General features: G+C 38.8%; 2 protein-coding genes across 2 annotated transcripts in view; one reads left to right on the plus strand and one right to left on the minus strand.

The window, feature by feature from the left end:
• tex10 (testis expressed 10) overlaps positions 1-11,536 on the minus strand; it is a 34,194-nt gene extending 22,658 nt beyond the window's left edge. Inside the window, exons 1-9 of the mRNA XM_053611949.1 lie at positions 11,434-11,536; positions 10,276-10,459; positions 8,408-8,934; positions 7,845-8,054; positions 5,627-5,873; positions 3,396-3,508; positions 2,110-2,369; positions 1,590-1,728; positions 177-346 (exon numbers count right to left, since the gene is read on the minus strand). Coding sequence (XP_053467924.1) covers positions 177-346; positions 1,590-1,728; positions 2,110-2,369; positions 3,396-3,508; positions 5,627-5,873; positions 7,845-8,054; positions 8,408-8,934; positions 10,276-10,459; positions 11,434-11,435 — 1,852 coding nt within the window. The 5' untranslated portion in view covers positions 11,436-11,536. The remainder of the gene's footprint in view (positions 1-176; positions 347-1,589; positions 1,729-2,109; positions 2,370-3,395; positions 3,509-5,626; positions 5,874-7,844; positions 8,055-8,407; positions 8,935-10,275; positions 10,460-11,433) is intronic.
• Positions 11,537-11,951: 415 nt separating this feature from the next.
• Positions 11,952-23,443, plus strand: si:ch211-197h24.6 (uncharacterized). The gene is made up of 13 exons (XM_053612157.1): positions 11,952-12,062; positions 12,645-12,699; positions 15,346-15,376; positions 16,646-16,723; positions 16,832-16,971; positions 17,144-17,269; positions 18,107-18,152; positions 18,261-18,335; positions 20,425-20,562; positions 21,249-21,457; positions 21,627-21,731; positions 23,001-23,055; positions 23,145-23,443. The coding sequence occupies exons 2-13, from the start codon at positions 12,646-12,648 to the stop codon at positions 23,165-23,167; spliced, it is 1,080 nt and encodes a 359-aa protein (XP_053468132.1). The 5' UTR covers positions 11,952-12,062; position 12,645; the 3' UTR covers positions 23,168-23,443.
• Positions 23,444-23,502: the final 59 nt, after the last annotated feature.

Here is a 23,502-nt window from a genome sequence, read left to right on the forward strand (position 1 = left end):
TTTATTATTGTGATATGATTTTGATGTTATGTTGAATTTGGGATAGCAATTTAAATCAGCTAAGAATGTTAGAAAATAAAATAAATAAGGAAACTAGAGTGTATAAGACTGTGTGTGTGTGTGTGTGTGTGTGTGTGTGTGTGTGTGTGTGTGTGTGTGTGTGCACGTGTGCTCACCATAAAGGCTGTCTGCATGCGTCTGCAGGCTGTGCAGCAGGTCTTTGTTGCCCCAGGCTGCAGCCGACTGTACCGTCTGCAGGATCTGTGCAGACAGTTTGGGATTACGGCCACCCAACTGTGCCAACTGCAGCGGCAAAGACACCAACCACCGCGTCAAAATCCTGCTCCTGAGACAGAAAAAGAGAGGGAGACAATCATCAGGTAAAAAAGAAGCAAGAACAGACCCTTAAGGAAAACCCTGAAACTTGACCATCGTGCACCAGTGTAGCTTTTTAGGCTACAATAAATGGCCTCGCCTGGATGATGGATGCTATGTGTATAGTTGGATGTGAAAGGATTTTTCTAGGCCGATAATGATCAGGGATTTGAACAGCAATTTTCAGCGCTGGCCTCAGTGGCATCCAAATGTAAGTCTGGATCATTCTAATGATGCCCCTTTCTGTAGCTACTGTAACTTGTGCAATATTGATTTTCTCCTGATATTACCATGTTCAAAAAAATTCCAATTAAGGATTTAATCATCCAGAGCCTTAAAAAAAAAAAAAAAGAAAAGAAAAAAAAAACAAGCATCTCCACCATGTCCATGACCAAGTAACGTCAATGCGGGTGTAATAACAATATCAGCTGTGTAGTCAGGAACTGCTTGCTGGCAGAGGCAATCACGAAATCTCAGCAGGATGGTGGATTTTTAGGTGATTCCACAATAATGCACGATAAACAATTTAAAAAAGTGCATTTTAAATATAATCCTTTTACAAATCAGTTGTGTACGTGGCTGACATTTTTACTCTTGCGCTTCTGCTGCACAGAGAATAAAAAAAGCTTCTATAAATTCACCTTCTAATTATCATCACCACTGAAATGATTTGTAAAGTGTTCGATTTGACATTACGTTCATTTCGACTGAAAACCAAAATGACAGTTTCTGACCGTTTTCAGCTAAAATATTGCTAATAAATATAAACCAAATATAAACTGCCAATCTTAAGATCTTCCTCTTAGAGATAGAGATCCTTAAAGATATTTAAACCACATGGTGTGTAGACATTTAAAATATTATAACATTGGATTTTTCTTTTTTTTTTTTTGTACAGCTTTTAGGACATGAAATTTCATTTGAATAAAATATGTCGATTATGGATCAGGAAGCTTGAGACTGGAGATGTTTCACATGAAGCAATTTTCATCAAAACAAAATGCAGATCATTATATTTCCGGCAATTCCTACGGAAATGGGAACAGTCTGAAGAGGGGTATGGGGGTGACGCAAACATTAACGCTGGCCACTTCCTACCATAGTGAATATTAGATCAAAAACAGTAACACCTTCGATGTGGCATAGGGGCACATTATTTAGGAATGCTGCTTATAGTACAGTAGTGAGCAGTTTCATCAAAACACCAACATTACCTGGCAATATGAGTCTGGTTCTGGTGCTCTTGTATGTAGAGTTGACTTAAGAAACGCAGCAACAGGGTGCGCACAGACAGCACCAAGTTCTTCTGCTGATATTGAATATACACAGCTTGTAGGAGCTCCTCGGTCACGACTGAAGAAACACACACAAACAGACAAACACACACTTTACATCCAACATCACTTATCTAGGAAGGGGCACAGATACCCAAGATATTACATAAGCCATATTAAATAAGTTTCATTACAGTTTAAATTATGATCATAAATGCGTCTTTAAAATCTACATGTTTACATGTCTCTCAGTCATTGGGCAACTTTTTAACCAAACAGGAATTTCAGTAGCGACCAGTGAACTTTTCATTATTTCAGAAGTAGTGTCTCAGTAGACAGCTTTCTAAATGCAGCGTAGACATAGTGATAGACTTTTGAAGTATCCATGATAATATTATCACTTGGCAATGCCGTCATATTGAAGCTAACGTGAACATTTACGACGGCCGAAAAGGCTCACCACGGCTTCGCTGGGTAACGATCATCCTCCAAACCACCTCCAACAGAGCGGCGAGGTGCTTCGAGCTCAGCTTCCCACCACTGGACAGAGTGTCCGTAACAAATGCTCGGATTGGCCCGAGCCAGTCAGCATCCTGGCCAGCGATGTGGTCCCGCCCCCTCAGGCTGAGCGTCACCATTACCTGACACAGCATGACATTCAGAGCCAGTGGCTCTACGGTTCCTGCAGAATTAATGCCACCAATCACCTGCTGCCTGTTCCTATAAGAAGGGAGATTGCACTTTTGTTAGACTGGTTCATATAATAGGGCTGGGTTATAAAAAAAAAAAAAAATTCTCCAATTTTAATCGATCTTCAATTTAACGGAACAATATAGATTCGGGAAATGTGTGTGCTTCACTTGAGAGGATGTGAATATTACCTGTAGTTCACCTCTCGTCCTGAAGATGTCACCATCTTTCATGTTTTGAATTTTTGAAAACGGTTTTATTTCTTTAACGTGTTTCAAGTTGTTAATGAATTTCACTGTTGCACATTTACAATTTTTTATTTATTTATTTTTTTACCAGTGTGCAGTTTGTTCTTACCTTGGGTGCCCTGTATGCCTATTCATGATTTCATGTTACAATGTTTGTTACTCAAAGTAAAAAGTAATTAAACAATATTGTTAAAGTAAATGCGTATTTCAGTAATATAGCTAAGTAGGAGGGTTTCCGTTACCAGCATTTATATTAAAACATGGATTCCATGTCTGCAAAACTAACATTTTAAATGAAATATTGATAACTAATTTGTATTGAATCAAATTCAATTTGAAAACATAGAAATAAGAATCGAATCAAATCGCCAAATTGGTCACAATACCCAGCCCTATCACATACACATGTAGGTTTTCACTAGCTTAGGTAGTGACACACACACACACAAAAAAAAAACATTCAGTGTCAGAGTAGAATTACCAGACTGGTTCTAGCGAACAGGAAGGTTACAGAAACATTTTACAACCATGGTGAGCAGAAAAGCATCTCAGAATGTATAACGCTTTGAACCTTGAGGCAGAGGAGCTATGACCGGAGAAGACCACATCACACACATCATGAATTTCCTACACATGATGTAAAACTACCTGAGTATGATTTTGAACATAACTAGCTAGGAACTTGGAAGCTAAAGGTATATGTATATCCTTTATCAAGAGGTTTCAATAAAGACAATGCAAGTACAAACACAAACAAACAAAAAAACCGGCACGTCTAAGATTTTAACATTTGGTTATGCAAATGCACCTTTTCCCATCCATTTTCTTCTTGTGTCTCGCCACCTCTAGCTGTCCGTAGGGGAAATTCTTCATGAAGTGCTGCTTGAAATCACTCAGGTAAGAATTTCGAAACCAGGAATCCTACACAACACAAGAGGCCAATGTTCAGTACTCAACTCAAATGACAAAATGAAATGTTTCCTTTGAGAGTAGCCTGTGTGGTAAACAGCATGCTGGGAAGCATTCTGTCCCCTACTGAACAATAACTTCAGCTGTTCTTTAAAGTATGTTAGCCAGATTTGAGGGCAATTCCAAAAATGAGAGGTTCACAAAACACAAGAAACATAACAAATGCACTGATTTAGATCATGAGAATCATCATTACATCAAGGCGCATTTTCACATTGTCCATGTAAATCGTCTGGGCAGATTCCTTGTTATCTGCTAAGTTTAACTATTGGATACACAGTATTTATGGTGACACTAGCACCAATATATCATTTGTGTGTTCTAGGAGTGTAACATAATGCTGTATCTGTTTAGGACTGTATTCAGTTTTACACCCAAAGTAGGTGGGGCCTAAAGTGTAAGAGCATTTTTCTTTTTTCTTTTTCACAAAATACACTAGGGGAAATAAACAGCGGTAAAAATGGCAACACTAACAGCAAGTGTGTGAATTCTGGATCTGACAGTTCCTCAACCTCAGCTACATCACTCTAGATCATAACTGATCTCAACTAGAGATGTACGTGGGAATGTTTATTAGCGGTCAACAGATTGATCGGTTTTGCACCGAGAACTGATTGCTGGAATGATCTGTTACCTGCAAAAATCCACACCGATAGTTTTTCATTGCCAGAGTGGCTGAGAAGGGTCCGCTGTCTTTATACAGTACGAGAGCGGCCTCTAGAGGCGAAATAAAAACTATCGCTGACAGATTTTGTTGTGAAGTGTTTATATATATTTGGATGTCTCTATTTTTGTTATTTGGAGTGTTCCTATTTGGTTCAGTTTGGATGTACATATTTTATTTACTTTAATATTTATTAATAGTTAATATATATTAATATTTATTTCATTTTAAAAAAAAGTACAGTACATTTTCATTGTAAAGTCTGTACTGTTTATTTTTGTAATAAAAGTTCAGAAATATTTTACTTTGAGTGTTACGTTTTCATTCATAAGTTTTAAAATCAATTTAAAAAACTATAGGTTGATTAATTGGCCATCGCCAGGTACTGCCCTACTTACTTATCGGTAAAGTCCACTATCAGTCGACCTCTAATGCTTATGTTAATAATGCTCATAATGCAGTTATGGTTATTGTTTGTACATCTACGCAATATTTTCGAATTAATTTAACTGGCTCTATTTCGCAAAACATAAACAAATGAGTAGCATCATTTAATACTCTTACTGATACTGTTACTAAGGATGAAGAAAATGCATTGTGCTCTGTTTGTGTCCCACAAGCTTCATATATGACTCTTGCACAAAAGTAAAAACATTTACAAATATCACCTGGCAGCTCATATCTCAGGTCTCTGCTGATCACATATACAAATATCACAGCTATTCTTCGCTGTATATACAGTTGCAATAAAAATTGTTCAACCCCCATTGCAAATCAGGTTTATTGTCAAAATTGAGACTTTCAGCTGTTTGCAATGAACAAATCAAACAAAAGCAACTGAAACAGTTCAACACAACGAATGCTTCAAGTGATTTCCTTTTAGATCCTTTTTCTGCCCCGTCCAGGTATTTCATTTATTTTCTGCCCCTACCCAGGAATTTCATGTGTTCCAGCTCAAGCACACCTGGTGCAACTAATGAAGCCCTTGATTAGTTGCATCAGGTGTGCTTGAGACAACACCTGTTTTGCATATTTGTACTGTTTTGAGGGATTCTATTCAGGTTGTTGAGTAACACTGAAACTGGAGAAGTCATTATAAGTTTTCAGTTGAATTTGGGGAAACCACCTGAAGCATTCAATTGCCTTTGTTCGATTTGTTCATCACAAACAGCTGAAAGACTGTAAATTTTGACAATAAACCTGATTTGCACTGGTGGTTGAATAATTCTGATTGCAACTGTATATTTGTTTAGAACACATTATCTGTTCATTTCGATTAATGTATTCATGTTCGGCTACATCCCTATTGTGATCTAGTCTAACCTAGTAGTTGACCTATTAATGCATGGCAGTACAATAATGTATGGCTGTACTACAGTGGTCGTGGGGTGTGTGTGTGTACACACCAGCATATCCTGTTGGTCTTTCTGAGGTGCGAGACGTCTCAGTAGCTGTAGTATCGTAAGGATCTGGAACATGAGTGCCATGGCTTCCTCTGAGAGCAGGTGCCCGCTGTCCGTCTGAGCTCGTCCTCCACCCACGGCCTCCACCCACACCTCCAGGAGGAGAGGCACTAGCGTGCCTGCGAAACCCTGCACGGTCTCTGCTGAACACAGGTCCTCACTCACTCCAGCTCCAGGCTCCAAATCCAGCCTAGGGCATAACGAGTCAAACACAGATGCACATCAAACACTGAAACACAACTGGCCTGGCCACAACTCTTTCCTTTTAGTTGATTGAATATGGGCAGAATAATGGGGCAAACCCACCTGTGAACGATTAGTGGTTATAAATGCATTAAAATAGCGTAAATTCAAAACATATTGGGATGAAATAACATTCCTTAGGAAAGGAAAACTGGCAAAGGAACAAATTCTGCATTTCAGGTTCTAATATTGAACTATAATATTAGACACATTTTTTAAGGGAATGCAATGGCTCATTAAAATTCATTTTAAATGTAACATTTCTTGAGAAGTAAACTATTGTAAAAACCTGGAAAGATAAAACCCCAACAGAAATATTTTGTACATTAAACAATCCCGTATGATGGTGAAGGATACACGATTACTATGAACTACAATACTTTTTTATTTTTATTTTACTCAAACACAGATATACGTCATATTTTGATTAAAAACAAACTTTTTCAAAATAAGGCTTTGAACAGGCAGTTCAACACAATGGTGCCATGCCTATCCCTTCCACATTTTGCTTTAGCAACTAGAAAATTTGCCAATGCCTGTATACTTAGAACCTTTTCCCACTGTACCATGTACAAACACTTTTACCACAAGAAAAATAGAACTGTACCAAAGGTCCCAGCTAGATTTTTGCAGTCTGCTCAAGACTGGCACCAACAACATCCAATGCTACACAAGGAGCCGAGTGGTGTACCAAATGCTATATGATTTACAGACAAACATACACCCAATTAAAACAACCAACATGCTGCTGGAACTTTATATGACATTACATGTGGATTTAATTATATTTCTCCCCTTTTAGCAACCAGGGGCAGTGTACAAATCAACCTAGATTCAACCTAGGTGCTTTCTAGATCTTCTAACAAAGCCACAAATTTGACACAAAATGCAGTATTTGCAATAAATACTACTTTTGGCCAAATTCCCCTGTCTTCTTCTTGCCTCGTATATATCAGACCGACTTGTTCTGGTTTTATCAATAAGGCTTGTGTGATCTAACGTTTTTCATCCTCCCTGCACAATCTTACACGTTATGTAATGACATTTACTCCGATTTAATTATATTACCAGAGCTGCCCAGCTTTATACACTTTGAGTAAGAGTTTTCATGGTTGCCACTGCCAACAAGCAGTTCCAGACTGCGCGGATAATAATATTATTATTACACTGTCCCCTACTCTCCTTAAGTGTAGGAGACACCTTCTGAACGGTCATGTGTAACTGTGAACACCACCCCCCCCAAAACTGCATTATCGTCACTTTAACACTACCATGGCCTAAGACTGACCTACCAGCCAAAGAGTCATACTATTGTTCAGTCTATCTCACACAACAAGTGCAATATTATTATTATCTTACATTACTATGTCCATTAACAGTATATATATAATATATAATAGAGACAGAGATAATATTTATTCACTTAGTACTGATAGTGACACTATTTTTTTAACTGTATGTATCATATCAATTATCTCCCAAATGCTGCCACACTTTATATATATTTCCTATTTATGCGACTTGTTTAATTTTGTGTGATTCTGTGTTCCTTACGATCTGTATTTATTGTCCGTATTTACTGTTGTCTTTCAGTCCTTATCGACGTCTATGTCTACTACATGTTGCACGGTAGTTTCCTGAAGGAACTGTGTTTCGTTTTCATCCATTGCCGTGCGATGTGCTAAAAATTACAATAAAGCTGACTTTAAACCTGAATTGGAAAAAATGCTCTTTTTCCTGTGTTTTTGGGCTATCAGTTCTGGATGATTAAATCTTTAATCGCACATTTTTATTGGTTTAAAGAAAGAATAAAAAAAACTGGAAAAAAAAAAATCTAAATCACACAAGCCTACTATCAATATACATTACAAATAGTACTTAGTATTACGCCTGCGATTCCATTAAAAACACAGCATACCTTAGCCGATAGGTGGAGCGTGGCGTGGGCTTTGCTCCAGAATTCTCAAACACTTGAATGCTCTCTTTACTGAATATCTGCTCCTCCCAGCGGATTTCCACAGGTGTGACCATCCCTTTCTCTCCGCTCCACGTCCCGAAGCCACTTCCACACGCTGCATCATCTTCTGTAGTCCTCTCCTCCACTACTGCCTGAAGAAACCGGCCCAACCTAAACGCAGACGAAATGAATACACGCTTGACAATGTACAAACCTGTGATATTTCATAGAAAGCTTGCATAAACAACAACTAATATATAAATAAAATAATCAAGTGAACTAATTGGTAACACACTTTAGTGTATACATTGTGTTTGTGTTATTGCAAATCTGTTTAAACACTTCAAATTTGCATTTTTCACACAAATTATGACAAACTTAAAAAGCATGGAAAAAAATCCATTTATGAATACATCAGAAAACTACAGAATTGTCTAAAAATGGCGCATTGGTTTATACTCACAATGTACATCGCATTAAAAAAAAAAAACACAAAAAAATCAAACACGCATTGATCTCAGTACCTGAGCAGGACCGTGAGTCTCCATTGCTGCGCTGTAACAGATCTGCTAGTGTTTATAGAAAGCGCATAGCTTCCTTTCTCTGCCCGATCGCCACTGGCTTGGCCCCTGTCCACGGTGCCACTGATCCGCCTCTGCGAGATGAGCTCGAGGAAGTTTGAGAGCAGCACGGTGTGTCTCTGTGCTAGCAGAGCGGGATAGTGCTCGAGCAGCACGTCTAGCACGCGCAGCGCGTCCTCCTGGATGCCGGTTGAGACGTGGGTCATGGCGCAGGAGAGGTGAGCGCCAAGCAGAGGGAAGAAGGGAGCCACACGCTCGGCTGGCATGCACTGCGCCACTAAACGCAGGAGACGTGAACCGGCTGCCCGCACGGCGCCGTCTTTATCGGTGAAGAGTGCGGCGACTTCGGCGAGCACGACTGACGCATGCTGCTCGAGCAGGGATGGATGTGCTGAGAGCAGCTCCCGAAGGCCTACGAGAGCACCCTGCTTCACGCTGCTGCTGTAGTGGTGCAGCTGGGACAGCAGATCCTGGGAGAAAGGAACACAGGAGACACAGGAAACAAAAGAATTAGATCACCGGTTTCTGGAACGGTATCGATGAAAACAATCTCTCACAAAGATATATTTCTCAAATGGGGTTTTGATTATGATGGCGGAGAGCTCTGTCTCACCCTACACTCACACGAGCAAGAGAAATGCAACTGTTCATTTTCTAAGTATATGCGCGACAGCGACAGCGCAACAAGCAACATCCGAATTGAGATTCTCGACAAATCCAAACGGTTGGCTGGAACAATTCTTCGGACCAATCCTATGCCACATGAGGTGAGACGTTTCTTCAGTTTCCCACTCAAAACTTCTGTTCTTACCCGCAGTTAGTTCTCAATTACAGTTTGACTCTCACACAAAAAAAAATGGAAGAAGAACGTACAACTGTGATTTAATCTTATCTTGTCATATATACCCTCTCATTAAACGTGTCTAGAGACATTTTTGTTATAAACCTACGTAGATTAGTACAGGAAGTAAGTCTGGAAACACTAACGACTCGTTTCAGCTGTTCAGAATCGATTCCTTCTTTTGCGAGTCAATAACGCCGTTTGTCCTGCGCTTTGATTTTTGAAACGTTGCAGATGTTTTTACATTCACAAACAGCTCTATAACAGGCTACATGAAAGGTAATATCTGAAAAACCATAATAGGTGAACTTTAAATATATTTTTTTTAAAAACACATTTATTATACATTTGTTTATTAAAACTAAGCATTATTATTTATAGCGGCTTTTGCATCAATACTCCTTTAGTGCAATTTATGAGCAAACCTATGCACTGGATATATCATGATACATATTGTAAAAATGCTTTCGAGAATCGTGATATGATAATGAGTCTTTATTGGTCACATATACATTACAGTACAGTACAGTGAAATTCTTTTTTTTCGTATACCCCAGCATGTCAGGAAGTTGGGGTCAGAGCGCAGGGTCAGCCATGATACAGCGTCCCTGGAGCAAAGAGGGTTAAGGGCCTTGCTAAAGGGCCCAACAGTGGCAGCTTGGCAGTGCTGGGGCTTGAACCCAGAGCCTTAACCGCTAAGCCACCACTGCCCCCGATATGACATTCGTTCATATCGCCAACCACGACTAACAAGCTCTATGCCCAGTTTTTGGCTTTTAAACCACCTAAAAGGTTTCATATCACAGATCCGCTCAGTTATAATACTCATTCGTGATGGGATGTAAACTTTTGCACTCAACTCTATATTGATCTACTGGTTAATACAGTGGCATATTAGGAACATAGCCATAAGGAGTAGCTAGTTATGCAACCCAGGGCAGCTAACTCGGATGAGGGAGTATAAGTGAACCTTAATGCTGAGCTGCCGGTGTGTAGTCGGTCCACCATCATCGCGCTTCAGCTGATCCGGTAAATGAATGCTCCTCGATTTGAAGTTGACGTTGGTTGAATTTTCCACCTTGGGCTTCTTCTTGCCAACTTTCAGTTTAACTTTATGGAAATCATCCTGCCTTTTCTTCTTCTTTGACATTTTCCTGTTAAAACAGAAAGGAACAATCAAACAGAACAGACTGTGAGTCCATTTCATAAATACTAGCTAGAGGTGTAACTCTAGCTCTGACAGATGAGAAGATCGCGATATGTAGTACGTGACGCTTTACAGTTAAACAAGTAACCATTTATTCAATTCACTAAGGATCCCTCACGACTCAGTTCAGTTAATATTACGTTTTCCGTCATGGGAAAGTCTTCAGGACAGATGACGGCAGTTTCTAGTAACATGACAATCTGTAGGGTTTTTTTTTTTGGTCTTTTTTCAATCAGACGCAGCAGCTACTGAATCGGACACAGCAGCTACTGAATCAGACGCAGTAGGTACTGAATCAGACGCAGTAGGTACTGAATCAGACGCAGTAGGTACTGTCTCAGCCAGAGAGAGACAGAGAGAGTAGGAGTGTATATACAGTACAGTACAGTACAGTAACTGGGCTACAATAGCCACCTTGTGACGTCAGAGAAGCACACAAGCGCTCACTTTTCACAAGAATAATAAAAATACAGAACCAGCCAACACATTAGCACCAGCACCGCTATGCACACAAATATTTCAACATAAACAAAGTGAATATGTTTCAGAGTGGAGCTTCTCTTCAAGGTCATTAAATTCCCTTCCTACATCAAGAACAGCAGCACGAATCGCTCGGTTCTGGAGGACTTCCGCCCAATCTGGCAACCCTCCACATGAACTTAGAGCAAAACCACGAGTGAACGCTTTCTGGAACATGAACGAGTATATTCTTATTCATGTACCAAAAAAACGCTAATCGTACATGATTTAAAATCGGTCTTATTCTACATTAGGTTTGTTTTATATAGCTCTGGATTTCCATATACCTGAGAGATGCTGCTAACTAGCAACATGCGAGTCCTGGCAATATTTATCCAAACCACTGCAGGTCTCATTTCCTTCTTTAATTCCTACACGAGCAATAAATAACCACATACTCACATGTTTGGTTGGGTTTGAAATCAAAACAATACGATTTTGATCAATATCAATATGAATTTGAGCAATCACTGGGCTCTGTAGTCAATCTACTACATTTAGGGTCCTTTACGTATACAGGCACCTGCGCATCTGCCTGAGTATAATTACAGCAACTTATTCTATTAAATTTATAAATACAGCGCCACAAGCAAGAACATAAACATTGTAATTAATTACAATTAGTTGATATTCTCGCACGTTATTATATGCATAAAATTAAGTAGTCTGTGAAGAATCATATGTCTGATTTTTTAAAATAATTTGATAAATAAAACTGTGCAGACTTTAAATTGTTTTAGCCTTTTTTTAAATAAATAAATAAATAAATAAATAAACGTTATACATACACTCTAGTTTGTATTTTATACTTTATAATGTTTATAATGCATATATTAAAAAAAGTATTACAGATGGAACAAAAAAACAGTAAGCGCCTACACGACTTTTATTTTAAAAGCCGCCATGGTAAGCCTGCCGTTTGCCTGATCAAAAAACAAACCAAAAACAAACCAACAAACAAACAAAACATGTTGATTGTGAAGTGTTTCATTTTGTGGAAAATTTGGTATTTTGTTTAGCAGAAACCGGAGGTAATTGCAGCACATTATTGATACCAGAGCTGAGGGAGGTGTTTAGTAAAGAGCTGTTCTGTTGTAATGTTCTTGCATTATTGCTAATGGCATCACTACTAACCTTAGATCAGCTACTGTTTAATTCCTAATGAAGAGAAGAATATTTGTGTCTGTTTATTGAACATAATATGTATGTAGATGATTCCTTAAGGTTTTTTCTTGTTAATTAAATAATAATGATAATGGTAATAATAATAATAATAATAATAATAAACTTTACACTGCGGCTGTCTTGCGACGAAGGAATTATACTAGCTACTTTTTATCCGTTTATTGTTACATGTAATATGGCACGTCCAAAAACAAGTCAGTTCCTGTGTATTGCTTACTTTATAGAAGCTATAAATAATTGTTCATCAGTGCATTAATATAAACTTGTGATTTAAGTCAGAGCTGCCAGTACTGTTAAAGGAAACCTAGTCAACACCTGCTGACCAATCAGAATTTTAAAAAAAATCAAGAGTGCTGTGGTATAAGATTATTTAAAATATTTTGTATGCATTTAAAAAAAATTTTTTAACATATTGGGATTTCTCACAGAATGGAGGCATCGGCTCAAGCACAAACTTATCAGCTGAAACAGACCAGCGGCAAGGTGGGTTAAAGCATAACTCATATATTTCTGTATAGTTTCCTTCCAGAAACTAGTTCAGTTTCTCACTGTCAACTGTTTTACCCATGCTGAGCTGTGTGATATTAAAAACACTTTTATTTAGCTGTTGGACAGCACTGCCAAAGAGATTCAAGCCCTCTGATATATTGGAGAAATCTTATGCTATGTTTTCACAGCCCGTGATCTTCGGATGACTGTTGAAATTGCCCTCTTGTGATGACGATATAGCATTTACACTTTATTTTCAACAAGATACTGTGACAGGTCATAAGGAAACCATGGGATGTTTCACTTGGTAGCCTGCATAAAACATTTTTTTTAAAAACTGTTAATGGCAATCCACCTCCTTTTTATAGCTTGGAGAAATAAAATGATGCACGTGTTGTGGAGAACCTGAGGCACTGACCGCATTGAAACCTCCCGGTTTACCAGAATACTCTATGACCATGGACACCCGCAGATTTGCACCTTTACTAAAGAAACACAGCTGTAAATGCATGTCTAAGCATACAGGGTTTTTAGCATAGACTTAAAGGTTGAAACCGAGTCAATTATCACACCAAGATTTTTCACTGATGCCATCTAGAGTTATAACATAATAAGAAAGCTCTTGACCAACTGAGGAAGTTGCTCAGTTGCTAATTTTATTACGCTCATCTGGCTTTTCAGAAACTTACAGCTGTATGCCAACAGCATAGCAGTGGAAGCTAATACCATGTTTATGAACAATTGTACCCAGAGGTGGTGCATATACACGCATATATACATTTCCCTCCACTAATATTGGCACCCTTGGTAAATATGAGCAAAAAAGGCTGTGGAACAATTGTCTTTATTGATTAAACCTTTTGATCTTTTGTTAATAAATTCACAAAAATAGTATACTCTCATGGATGTCAAACAATTGCAAACAAAACACAGGTTTATAAATAAATGAAAATCTTTGTTAAATATAGATATGCAACAATTATTGGCACGCTTTTAGTCAATATTTTGTGCTACGTCCCTTTGCATTGATAACAGCTCTGAGTCTTCTCCTATAATGCCTGGTGAGGTTGGAGATTACATGGCAAGGGATCTGAGACCATTCCTCCACACAGAATCTCTCCACATCCTTCACATTTCGAGGTCCACGCTGGTGGACTCTCCTCTTCAGTTCACCCCACAGATTTTCTATGGGTTTCAAGTCAGGGGACTGGCAGGCCAGCGCCAGTTTTTTTGTATTGTGACACAAATGTTAATTAACCAAAAATACATCTTTTGATACATTAATATTCAACCTCCTAGATTCATACTTGGCAGAAATACCTTTGGCTGCAATTACAGCTTCTGGGATATTTTTTGCACATATCAGCTTGCACATGTGGATCCTTTCTTCTTGGTAAAAATGTGTGATAATGTGTCAGATTGGATATAGATCAGTGACTGAAAGCAATCTTCAAACCACAGATTTTGGATTGAAGTTTGGGCTTTGACAGGGCTATTGTAGCACATTCAGGTACAGAGTTTCGGGATACCTACTACTGCAAAATGTTTAGGATCGTTGTCCAGTTGGAGTGAACATCTGCCACAGTCTGAAGTCTCTTGCAAATGGGAAGAGCTTTTCTTATAGGGTTATAAGTCGTTGCCCTCAACGACTACCAATTTCCCAGTTCCTTCTGATGAAACGCAACCCCACTACATAATGCTACCACCATCCTTCTCAGAGTGATTTCACAGTGTTGGGTTTCCTCCAGACGTAATGTTTTGTCCAAGGCTCTTTGTCCTAAAAGTTCTGTTTTGGTCTTGTCAGGCCAGCGAACCTTTTTGCACATGTTTGCTGAGTAAATAACTGTATAAATAATCTCCCCTCACCCCTTCAATACTATAGCTCTAAAATGCAGAAAAGTTCAAGGGGGATGAATGCACTGCATGTTATTTATGTACTACGGGCTAGTAGGCAAATGTGCGTGCAAGCATCTACCTATAAATGAGAACGCCAAGTGTCTTAATATTGTTATTTTCAATGCTGTCCGATGACTGAATATAAGCTTTGTTTGCAGAAACCATGAAATTGCAAGAGAATACAGAACTAGCTACACATATCAGTGTCTGCTGTTTCACATATACTAAAAGTTATCTTTGCCATCATAAATAAATGACTAGACTTTACAAGCTAGTGGGAGTCTAACATCAGTGCTGTGTATGCATCGTGTTACATGATGCTCCATCCAACAGAATGACAACCCAGATCATCAAGGCATACTCATGAGTATGAATTGAGAACAGATTCTTCTCTGGGGTCATAACCCCATACAGTATGTCTCTTTTGTGCAGCTTACTGCCTAATTTATCCTGAGTTATTAGTCCTGGACTAATAGTTGTTTTCATGTCTGCCTAAAAAAATCCGCATGCTGTAGTAGGGAAGAGGCAGATTACTGTTCTCCCTGTACAAGTCTATGATCTACCGGTAGAGTCGATCGTGGCTCCATAACCGTCATACCCAAGAACAGCCTCCTCTACTTATGGAGAGGAGGCTGGACCACAGGAGAGTTGGGGTATTGCTCCCAACCTCACATGCTATTCTGTCTTTCTAACTCCTCTTTATTTCTCTCTCTTTCTGATGGGTTTACTTGTCATCTCTGACAGAAAAAGCAGCAGGTCTACAGTGGGGACATAGGTAAGTCTTGCCCTCAGAGCCCAGTTCTTTCATTTTGACCTTCAGCGCACTCTGGCCTTGGTGATGTCATTACCAGTGTGCCATATCTGAGGTCTTCAGAGTTTCAGTTTTCAATGTAACACATATTCAGCTTATAAGGCTGTAATGGCATTTAACACTTTTTCAGTTTGTCCTTTTTAACAAAATGCTTTTTTTCCCCCAGAAGAATTATTATTATTAAAATCTAGCCTGAACAACATTAGAAACTGTATCCCCTATTTTAATGTTTGGCTTGCCGTGTTTGGGCCTGTGTTATTTAACTTTTCCAGCCCAGTTTAGCTGCAGGATAATAGTTAATGGTGCAGCAGATTAACTGATAGCAGAATTTTGGTACAAGGCCCTGGTAAGCACTGCTCCAAAGCCAGTTCAAACATGAACTGTATGTGAAGGATAAGGGCAGGTTTGCTGGTCAAGCCATCAATATCAGCTGCTCTAAACCTATATATGCGAAACAATTGTTCCATCTAATTAATGGCCTTAATTGGTCGCGTCTGATTCAGGTGCTGTTGTGCAGAAATAGATACTGGCTAAACGTAGAATGAATCACATGAAGTATGATGCTGGAGCGTCTATCCTGTAGATAGAATGGGCATCTATCTATAACTTGGGATTTTCTGGAAGGTTCAGAAAACCTTCTTCTTTCTCATCCCAAATTTCTGGAGGACCACAAAGAATAAAGATAAAGCTTAACCATGCTTTATATTGTTATTTAGAATGAATGTAGAAGCTTTCATTGCCAGTCTGTGCAAAACGCCAGAGGATTTGTGAATCGTGTTCATGATAAAGAAATAGGCCAGCGGATCAGAAAGTGTCAAATCTGATCCAATACGAGTGTATTGAATCAAGCAAATGCCGGCCCTATAGAGATGCTTGATTATGGAATGGGGGCATCCCTGCTTTGTACCAAGGTGTTGTTGGTAAGCACTGTGTTGTGGCCAAAAGAATTGATCAGGAGTTTTTATATGTTGTTCAGCATATTCATCGCTCAAATTTTCAAATGTGACTCAATTGCTTTGCCATACCTTTTTCCACTCTGTTGATGGTTATGCGGGAAAAGCACTGTAATTGAGTGTTCCCTGAAGTTTAGGTATATTTACGATGATGTCGTAAATTTTTTGTTCTTGTCTGTTTTGAATGATAATCATCAGTGCTCTCTTACCTTAAGACATGTTTAGTATCATGCTCTATAGGGTGTAATATTGTCATTTTAATTCATGCAACTCCCATCAGTGTTCGCCAAGCACGGATCCGTTCAGACTGTACCCTCCCTGACCAAACTGCTGAAAACTGTCACAGACCCAGTTCTTGGTATGTAATGTATTCTTAATGAAAAAATGAAGCTCACTGTGAAATGATTGAGTATTGATTGTGTGTGTGTGTGTGTGTGTGTGTGTGTGTGTGTGTGTGTGTGTGTAGGCCTACACTATGTATGGGAGTATCGCAGCCCCAGCAAGTCAGTCCCTCCTCATTACCAGTGTAGACTGTGTAAGGTGCAGCAGCTACAGAATGAAATGGTGGCTCATATTACTGGTTGGAAACATTGTTTCAGATACTTGGTAAGGCCCGTGGTTCTCAAATCAACTGTACGTCAAGTGTGAACACTGCCCCCCCCCCCGACCCCCCAGGTTATTAACCCTTATTAGAAATGGGGGGCGGGACTAAAACATATTACTATCTGCTGTATAAATTTGCTTCCTTTTTTTTTTTTTTTTTTCACTCGATAAACAGAAACACATTCACCCAGAAAAAGTGTCCCACAAAGAAGAGGAAGTAAAACAGGGCCCAGACACCAAAAGAGCACTTAGAGCGATTGCCTCTGAGGTGGAGAAAGCTGAGGGCAGAGGTCAACTCAAGGTGAAACGCTGTGCACTTGATTTAAATCCTGTTGTTTAGAACTTGTACATAAAATCTGGAAAAAGCGCCCTAAGAGTAAGCATTCCTCACATACAGTGTACAGTGCGACAGAACACACATTAACAAAGCAAAAATGCAACATCACATTCAGAAAATACAACCGCAAAATCAGGAACGCACCAACATTAACTCAAAGCAAAAAGGGGAGGTCCTTTACGTTTACATTATGTTTACGTTAAGAGGATCTGTTATCTTGTTGTTTTAGATATGCTGTCAACTCTGCATAGCATTACTGTGAGCATGCATACAATGAAAACCCACATTATTCAGAAGAAAGAATTACTCCTAACTGTTAACATAAGCACCATTGCATTAAATCAGTTTAACTAACTAGATAACAGGCTGGAAAACTGCTATTCTTTTTCCTTGTGATAGTCATACACCATCTCCATGTCCCATTTGAGGGTTCTGCTAAGTTAAATGTTTTATTAAAGCAGTCTGATATTTGACACTGGATCTCATTTCTCTCAGGTTCTTCAGTAATATATGACATTTTAACTCTAATCTCAAATCTTGAACTCGGATAAAGCAGCTGATTCCGGTTCTGATTGGTTTGTATTCTACCACCTTCACAATGTTGCACCAGTTTTGAGTTTAATAGGTCACACAAATAATAGCAGCAGCTTTTGAGTTTTATGTGATGAACTTGCCAGGGAATATCCAAAGCACTTTCCTGCCGAAGTCACTGTGAGATGAGAACATAGGCTGAGATCCTTGTGTAGGATAACTGTCTGGAGGATTCACTCTGTAATGCACAATTGTCTGTTTTCTTTTTAGGTTGTCATTAGGGAACCTGGTGATGTACCAGTCTTTCAGAACATGAGTAAGTCCTGCCTCACTCTGAAAAATTCAGATATTCCTTTATACTTGACTCCGCTAGACGTTGACCATAAGTTTTGTGTGTGTGTGTGTGTGTGTGTGCATATATTAGAGTCTGCATTTCCCAATGCGGGAGGACCAGGTGCTAAAAGTCTGCTTGGACCAGTTCCCGGAGGTTTTTACCCAGGTTAGTTTGTTTGTATATGTGTGAGGGGAAAGGAAAAAGTAATAGAGTGGCGAAGCAAGCTGGAGGGGTTGTCAAAATGAGCAATCACATGAATAAACCGTTATGCTAATAATGGAAACCTTCTCAGTCCTAGAATATAGACCTGCAATCCTTTAAACTTTTTGCATAGAAACTCTGCATTTTAACATTATAAATATTACCCACTTTACTAATCGCTTATTTTGATTTTCCCACTTGAAAGACGTGCTGAAGTGGCACTTTCTGTCAAGGTTAATGTGAACTAAAATCTATGAATGTCTTTACATATTTGGACAAGCATTTGATCATCCTTGAAATAGTGCCTATTAATATAGTTGATGTACTTGAACAAAACCACAAGGAAAATTAGCTTTTTCAATAATTTATTTAACAGAAATATCAATAGATGTGTTATTCTACTGTGGAAAAAGTAAGCATACCCTTGGCCTCAGAAGCTAGTATTGCTCCCTGGGTCTGTGAACACGGGTAGGTTGTCCTCCTCCAACTGGGCAGCCTCACTGAAGTCATATTGGTGGCAGTGGACTCATTCTCATGTCTTGGCTAGAAGGCATCTGATGAATTGCTCCAATGCAGTCTGTTTCATGACCTCCTTGTGGTGTGCCAGGTCCAATCTCAACCAATGTTTGCAGGCATGTAGGAGTCTCTGGGCAAAGGTGAATAGATGGTCCCTTTCTTCAACACCATAGAGCAGAAGTGCCAGCAGTGTCCCCCTGGAGAGAGACCGATGCGCTACACCACTCTTTGGATTAGTGTGTAATCTAGCTGGGCTGCTTCCATCAGGAGGACTTGAATGCAAAGCCCCCACTCCTTCCTTGGCCAACCACAGGCCAAGACAGTGCGCTCAAACATTCTTAGGTATGCCTCTGTCATATTGAGGTGTCAACCTGGTGTGGGAGAGGGAGATTATTGATCCAAAGCCTGCTCGTAGAGCACAGTATGATGTTGCTGCTCCTGCTTCTGGACCAGTGAATAGACTATTTGGGAGAGAGGACTCCGCTCCAAATTCACGTCTCATCATGTTCTGAGTAGCTCCAGTATTCTGTCACAAGTGTGACATTGACAACTGAATGGTACTCAGGGTAATTGCGAATGTGAGCTCTTAATCTGAGCTGAGAGAGAGAGTCAAACAGCTTGTTAATATAATGAGCACCAAGAGGTTTCAAGTGTGCCACGTAAATTCACTCATTCCCCCAACACTGCTGCAGATTCTATTCATAGTGATAATTAGACAGTGATTTAAAAAGCATTTTGTTCTCCTGCACTCTAAAACACAGACACCTTTAAAACAGTGCAGTCAAGCCAATCTTGGTAGAAATTGGAGTGAGCATACATACAGGGTTGTACATTAATCACAAAGTGCTGGGAAAAAGCTCCTACTCATTTGTTTTATTTCAGGTCTAGATGCTATAAAAGTTAACTTGCAGTCTTTCTGATTAATTACTGTTTGTAACGTTATTCAGAATCAATGAAAGTACTCTTTTCTATTGTAATCTTTCTCTGTGTCTACATCTTAACTAAAACAGATAAGCATTTACACGTGCACTTCATTTTCAACCTTAGACCAGTAATTTATGAAAAGACTCTTATTGAAAATGTACTGTGCTCATTCCCCTCCAGTGGAGCCTGTGGTTATGTATGGCACATTGATTGTAATAATCCAAAAACACCTGCCAACTCCTCAGCTGCTCAACTCTAATCAATTAAATATTGTGGCATGAGAAGGTGTGGAGGGTATCGTCACTGGAAGGCAGTAAACATTAGCACATTGTGCCTATAGCACAGCTGAACCAGAGGAGTACTTACAGAGACTGAATGACAAATGATGTTTGTTTGGGGTTTTTTTCCCTCATTGATTTAACTGTCATTTTCAGAAAGACTAATGTGATTTATTTATTTATTTATTTATTTATTTTTTAACAAAGCAATTAATTTCCATCTTTAACTTTTTTTTTTTTTTAATGAGGTGTAATTACTCTTTTCAAACAGCTTTGTGTATTTTGGAGGTTTCAGTTGGTCAAAAGACATTTGTGCGTCTCTCATGTATCCTCAGGTGGACCTTTTGGTGGTGGCTTTTCACACACCCCTTTCCCAGAAGAGTTCCCAAGTCGGGGTGGCATGATGACAGATTTTCCTTCCAACATGCATGGTGGTCGACCCACGAGTGGACTCTCTGGCTCTGTCCACTATGGTAATTCGAAATGGGGCCAGACAGTAGAGAATTGCGTTATGATTTTTTTGTTAATACATCTTAATACATTTTTTTATTTGCTTTAATTGCTTACATATTTCCAGAATTATTGGCATCCTTTGTGAAAATGCAAAAAAAAAATGATCCGATGGTGGTAAGTGGTATTTTGAGCTCAAACATAACAGGGGACTGTATAGTTTCATTTAAACATGTATTTTTTTTCTTACAACACAAAGTTGTTTTAAGTAGTAAGATAATGACTTTGAGTCATTTCCTGTAATGTCTAACAAGGTTGGACACTTGTAGAGGGATGTTGGTCCACTTCTTCATGCACAACATATCATTCTGCTTTACATGCTCAGGTCTGTGCATGTGGACTTATTCTGTAATTCAGACCACAGACCATTTTCAGTAGGGTTCAAATCCAGAGACTGAGGTGTGGCTTTGGTACGAGTCTGTGGAAACCCTAACACTCCCTCTGCGTATTTGTATTATATGGAATTTTATATGCAGTATACAATTTTCAGGGTTTTTTAAATAATAAATTTACTATAAACGTCTATATGCATAACAATATTAGGGGGGAGAAAAAGAATATGCTGTAATGTAACTAAATAGGTCGAAACTTATATTACAGCTCTAAATTTATATTTTTTTAATGTATTTTAATATCCTACCACGACCAGACAGGATGAGAGGAGGTCCACAGAGCATGCAGCATTTACCCACCAGCAGATCCATGCACATGGGCTCAGACAAATTTGGGATGGGTCCACGAAGCGAGGACATGGGCAGAGCTTACCCTGATAATCTACCAATGAACGGCAGTGATGGCATGATGAGAGCTAAAGGCCAAGAGTCCAGCAGCACCCTCACAACACTTCTCCGACATCTGGTATAGTTCTATACATTTCTGTTGTGAATATTGAAAAGATAGAATAGCTATTGAAAAGATTTTTAAAAATCTTGCAGGTTTAATTCCACTGACGTTCATAATGATGATGTTCATAATTTAAATGGGACACACTTTGGCAGTGGGGTTTATTCAGTCTTGTTTATTTTAGGATGAATTCCGCATTGACTGTGAAGATGATGCTCAGATAGTGCTGAAGATCACACAAAAGCTCACAGACACCTTGATGGAATACCGCATCAGAACTATCTCCTCGGTAACAAATTCAGATGGCAAACTTTTGGGGGGAGGTTGGGGGCATTGTGGGCATTTCCATCAAAACAACTAATTTGTGGGTCCAATGAGATGTACACGTTCATCAGCAGCAGCTTGTGACCATAGATTTTAATGGGGCAAGATGATCGCCTCAAACAAAGTGAAGTAAAGAGTCTATCACACCTGACTTATGCTATAGGCTATTGTCAAGTGAATTTTTAGAGTAATCTTGTAATAGGCAGTTGAGAGTTGACAGCATGCAGTCATCCAGTGTACAGTCTAGCAACTCATGTTGAGCGGTTTTAGACATAGTTTTGTTTAACTGTTCAAGATAATATCATTAATCAGGGTTTACAGGCTTCATAATTCAGCATCATCTCCAGCTCATCAACAGCTTACAAATCACAAAAAAGGGAGACAGTGTGAAATAATTGTTTCCCCATACATTTCTGATGCATACACATTACCCCATAAGCCCCCTTGTCCAATCCCAATCCTTGCTATATATATTATAAAATATAAATATATAATATAAAATATATATATATTATAATAGAAGTGGTTCTGTGCATCATAGACCCACTTTCTGCACTTACACTTTGCATTTGTGAAAATTCATGAGAAGTCAATCCAATTGTTTGCTATAAAACAAGATTTTGGTGGCTGCAGAGTATATTTAAACTCGCCATTAACAGTTTGTCTACTGCTCCACATCCAGTGAAAAGCAAACATGGGGCAGAGCGTATACCTGCCCCAATGGGACCTCTATTAGCGTGTGTTGCAGTTCTCATTGGCTTATATCTGTCAAATAGCGAACGTCCTTTAGAGTCACATGTTTCACTCAAAACTGGTAATGAGTTTAAAATGTATAGATTTGTGAACAAGGACTTTATGAAGATTAAAAAAAAAAGTTAAAAGTCTGATATAAATGGTGGGGCTGTGAACTCCATATAGATTTCCTAATCATAATCTGATATGATGTGAACATACTTATATGGTGGCCTAATTGCAATCTGAGCTCTTGCAAACAATAGGGTGAATGCAACATTGCTTTGAATTACTATAATAGGAATATAGTGGGTAAGAATATAATGGGTACAGATATTGTTGTGTAATGGTACTGCAGTGATTCCACACAAAATATAGCAGACTTTTTCCTGTATCTAACATTGTGGTTTAATATGTATTTTTTTATATGCCTTGCTTTCCATTGCAGTATGGCTTTACTACTGACCTCTGTTCTAACTGTGTTAATTCAAATGTTTTCCAGGGATCTAGGATGGATTCTTCCCACCTGCCACTAAGCTCTGACAGATTCTCCGACAGTATGTCAGATGCTCCATCAGTTTAAATGTTCATACACTTAGGTGTTGTGATAAATGTTCATTCTAATCTCTTCTCTCCTCCCTTGCAGGTCCTTCAAGATTCTATAACTGAACAGCCCATGTGATGATGTCCTACATATTTTCATTTTCTTCATGTGGCAACTTTTTTAATGTACAGTCCTCTCCTAAAGTATTAGAAAACAAGGCAAATTATTATTATTATTATTTATTTATTTATTTTGGATATATACTGAAGACATTTGGGTTTGAGATCAAAAGATGTGTTAAATAATTTAGAAAGTGTCACCTTTGGTGGCAGACCACTAAGTTGTTAGGTGAGCAAAAGCATTGGAACAGATGGTCTTAAAATAAACAACACTTAATATTTGGTTGTATATAATTTGTATTATATTATATTATTATATTTGTATATTATTGGCTTGCAAT

The sequence above is a fragment of the Ictalurus furcatus genome, chromosome 23, assembly GCF_023375685.1.
Source record: "Ictalurus furcatus strain D&B chromosome 23, Billie_1.0, whole genome shotgun sequence".
NCBI lineage: Eukaryota > Metazoa > Chordata > Actinopteri > Siluriformes > Ictaluridae > Ictalurus > Ictalurus furcatus.

Bases quoted from the DNA above. Each gene is read 5' to 3' on its own strand.
- si:ch211-197h24.6 (XM_053612157.1), top strand. From the start codon at position 12,646: ATGGAGGCATCGGCTCAAGCACAAACTTATCAGCTGAAACAGACCAGC. The intron at 12,700-15,345 runs GTGGGTTAAAGC...CATCTCTGACAG, and splicing joins TGAAACAGACCAGCGGCAAG to AAAAAGCAGCAGGTCTACAG. The intron at 18,153-18,260 runs GTAAGTCCTGCC...TGCATATATTAG, and splicing joins ACCAGTCTTTCAGAACATGA to AGTCTGCATTTCCCAATGCG.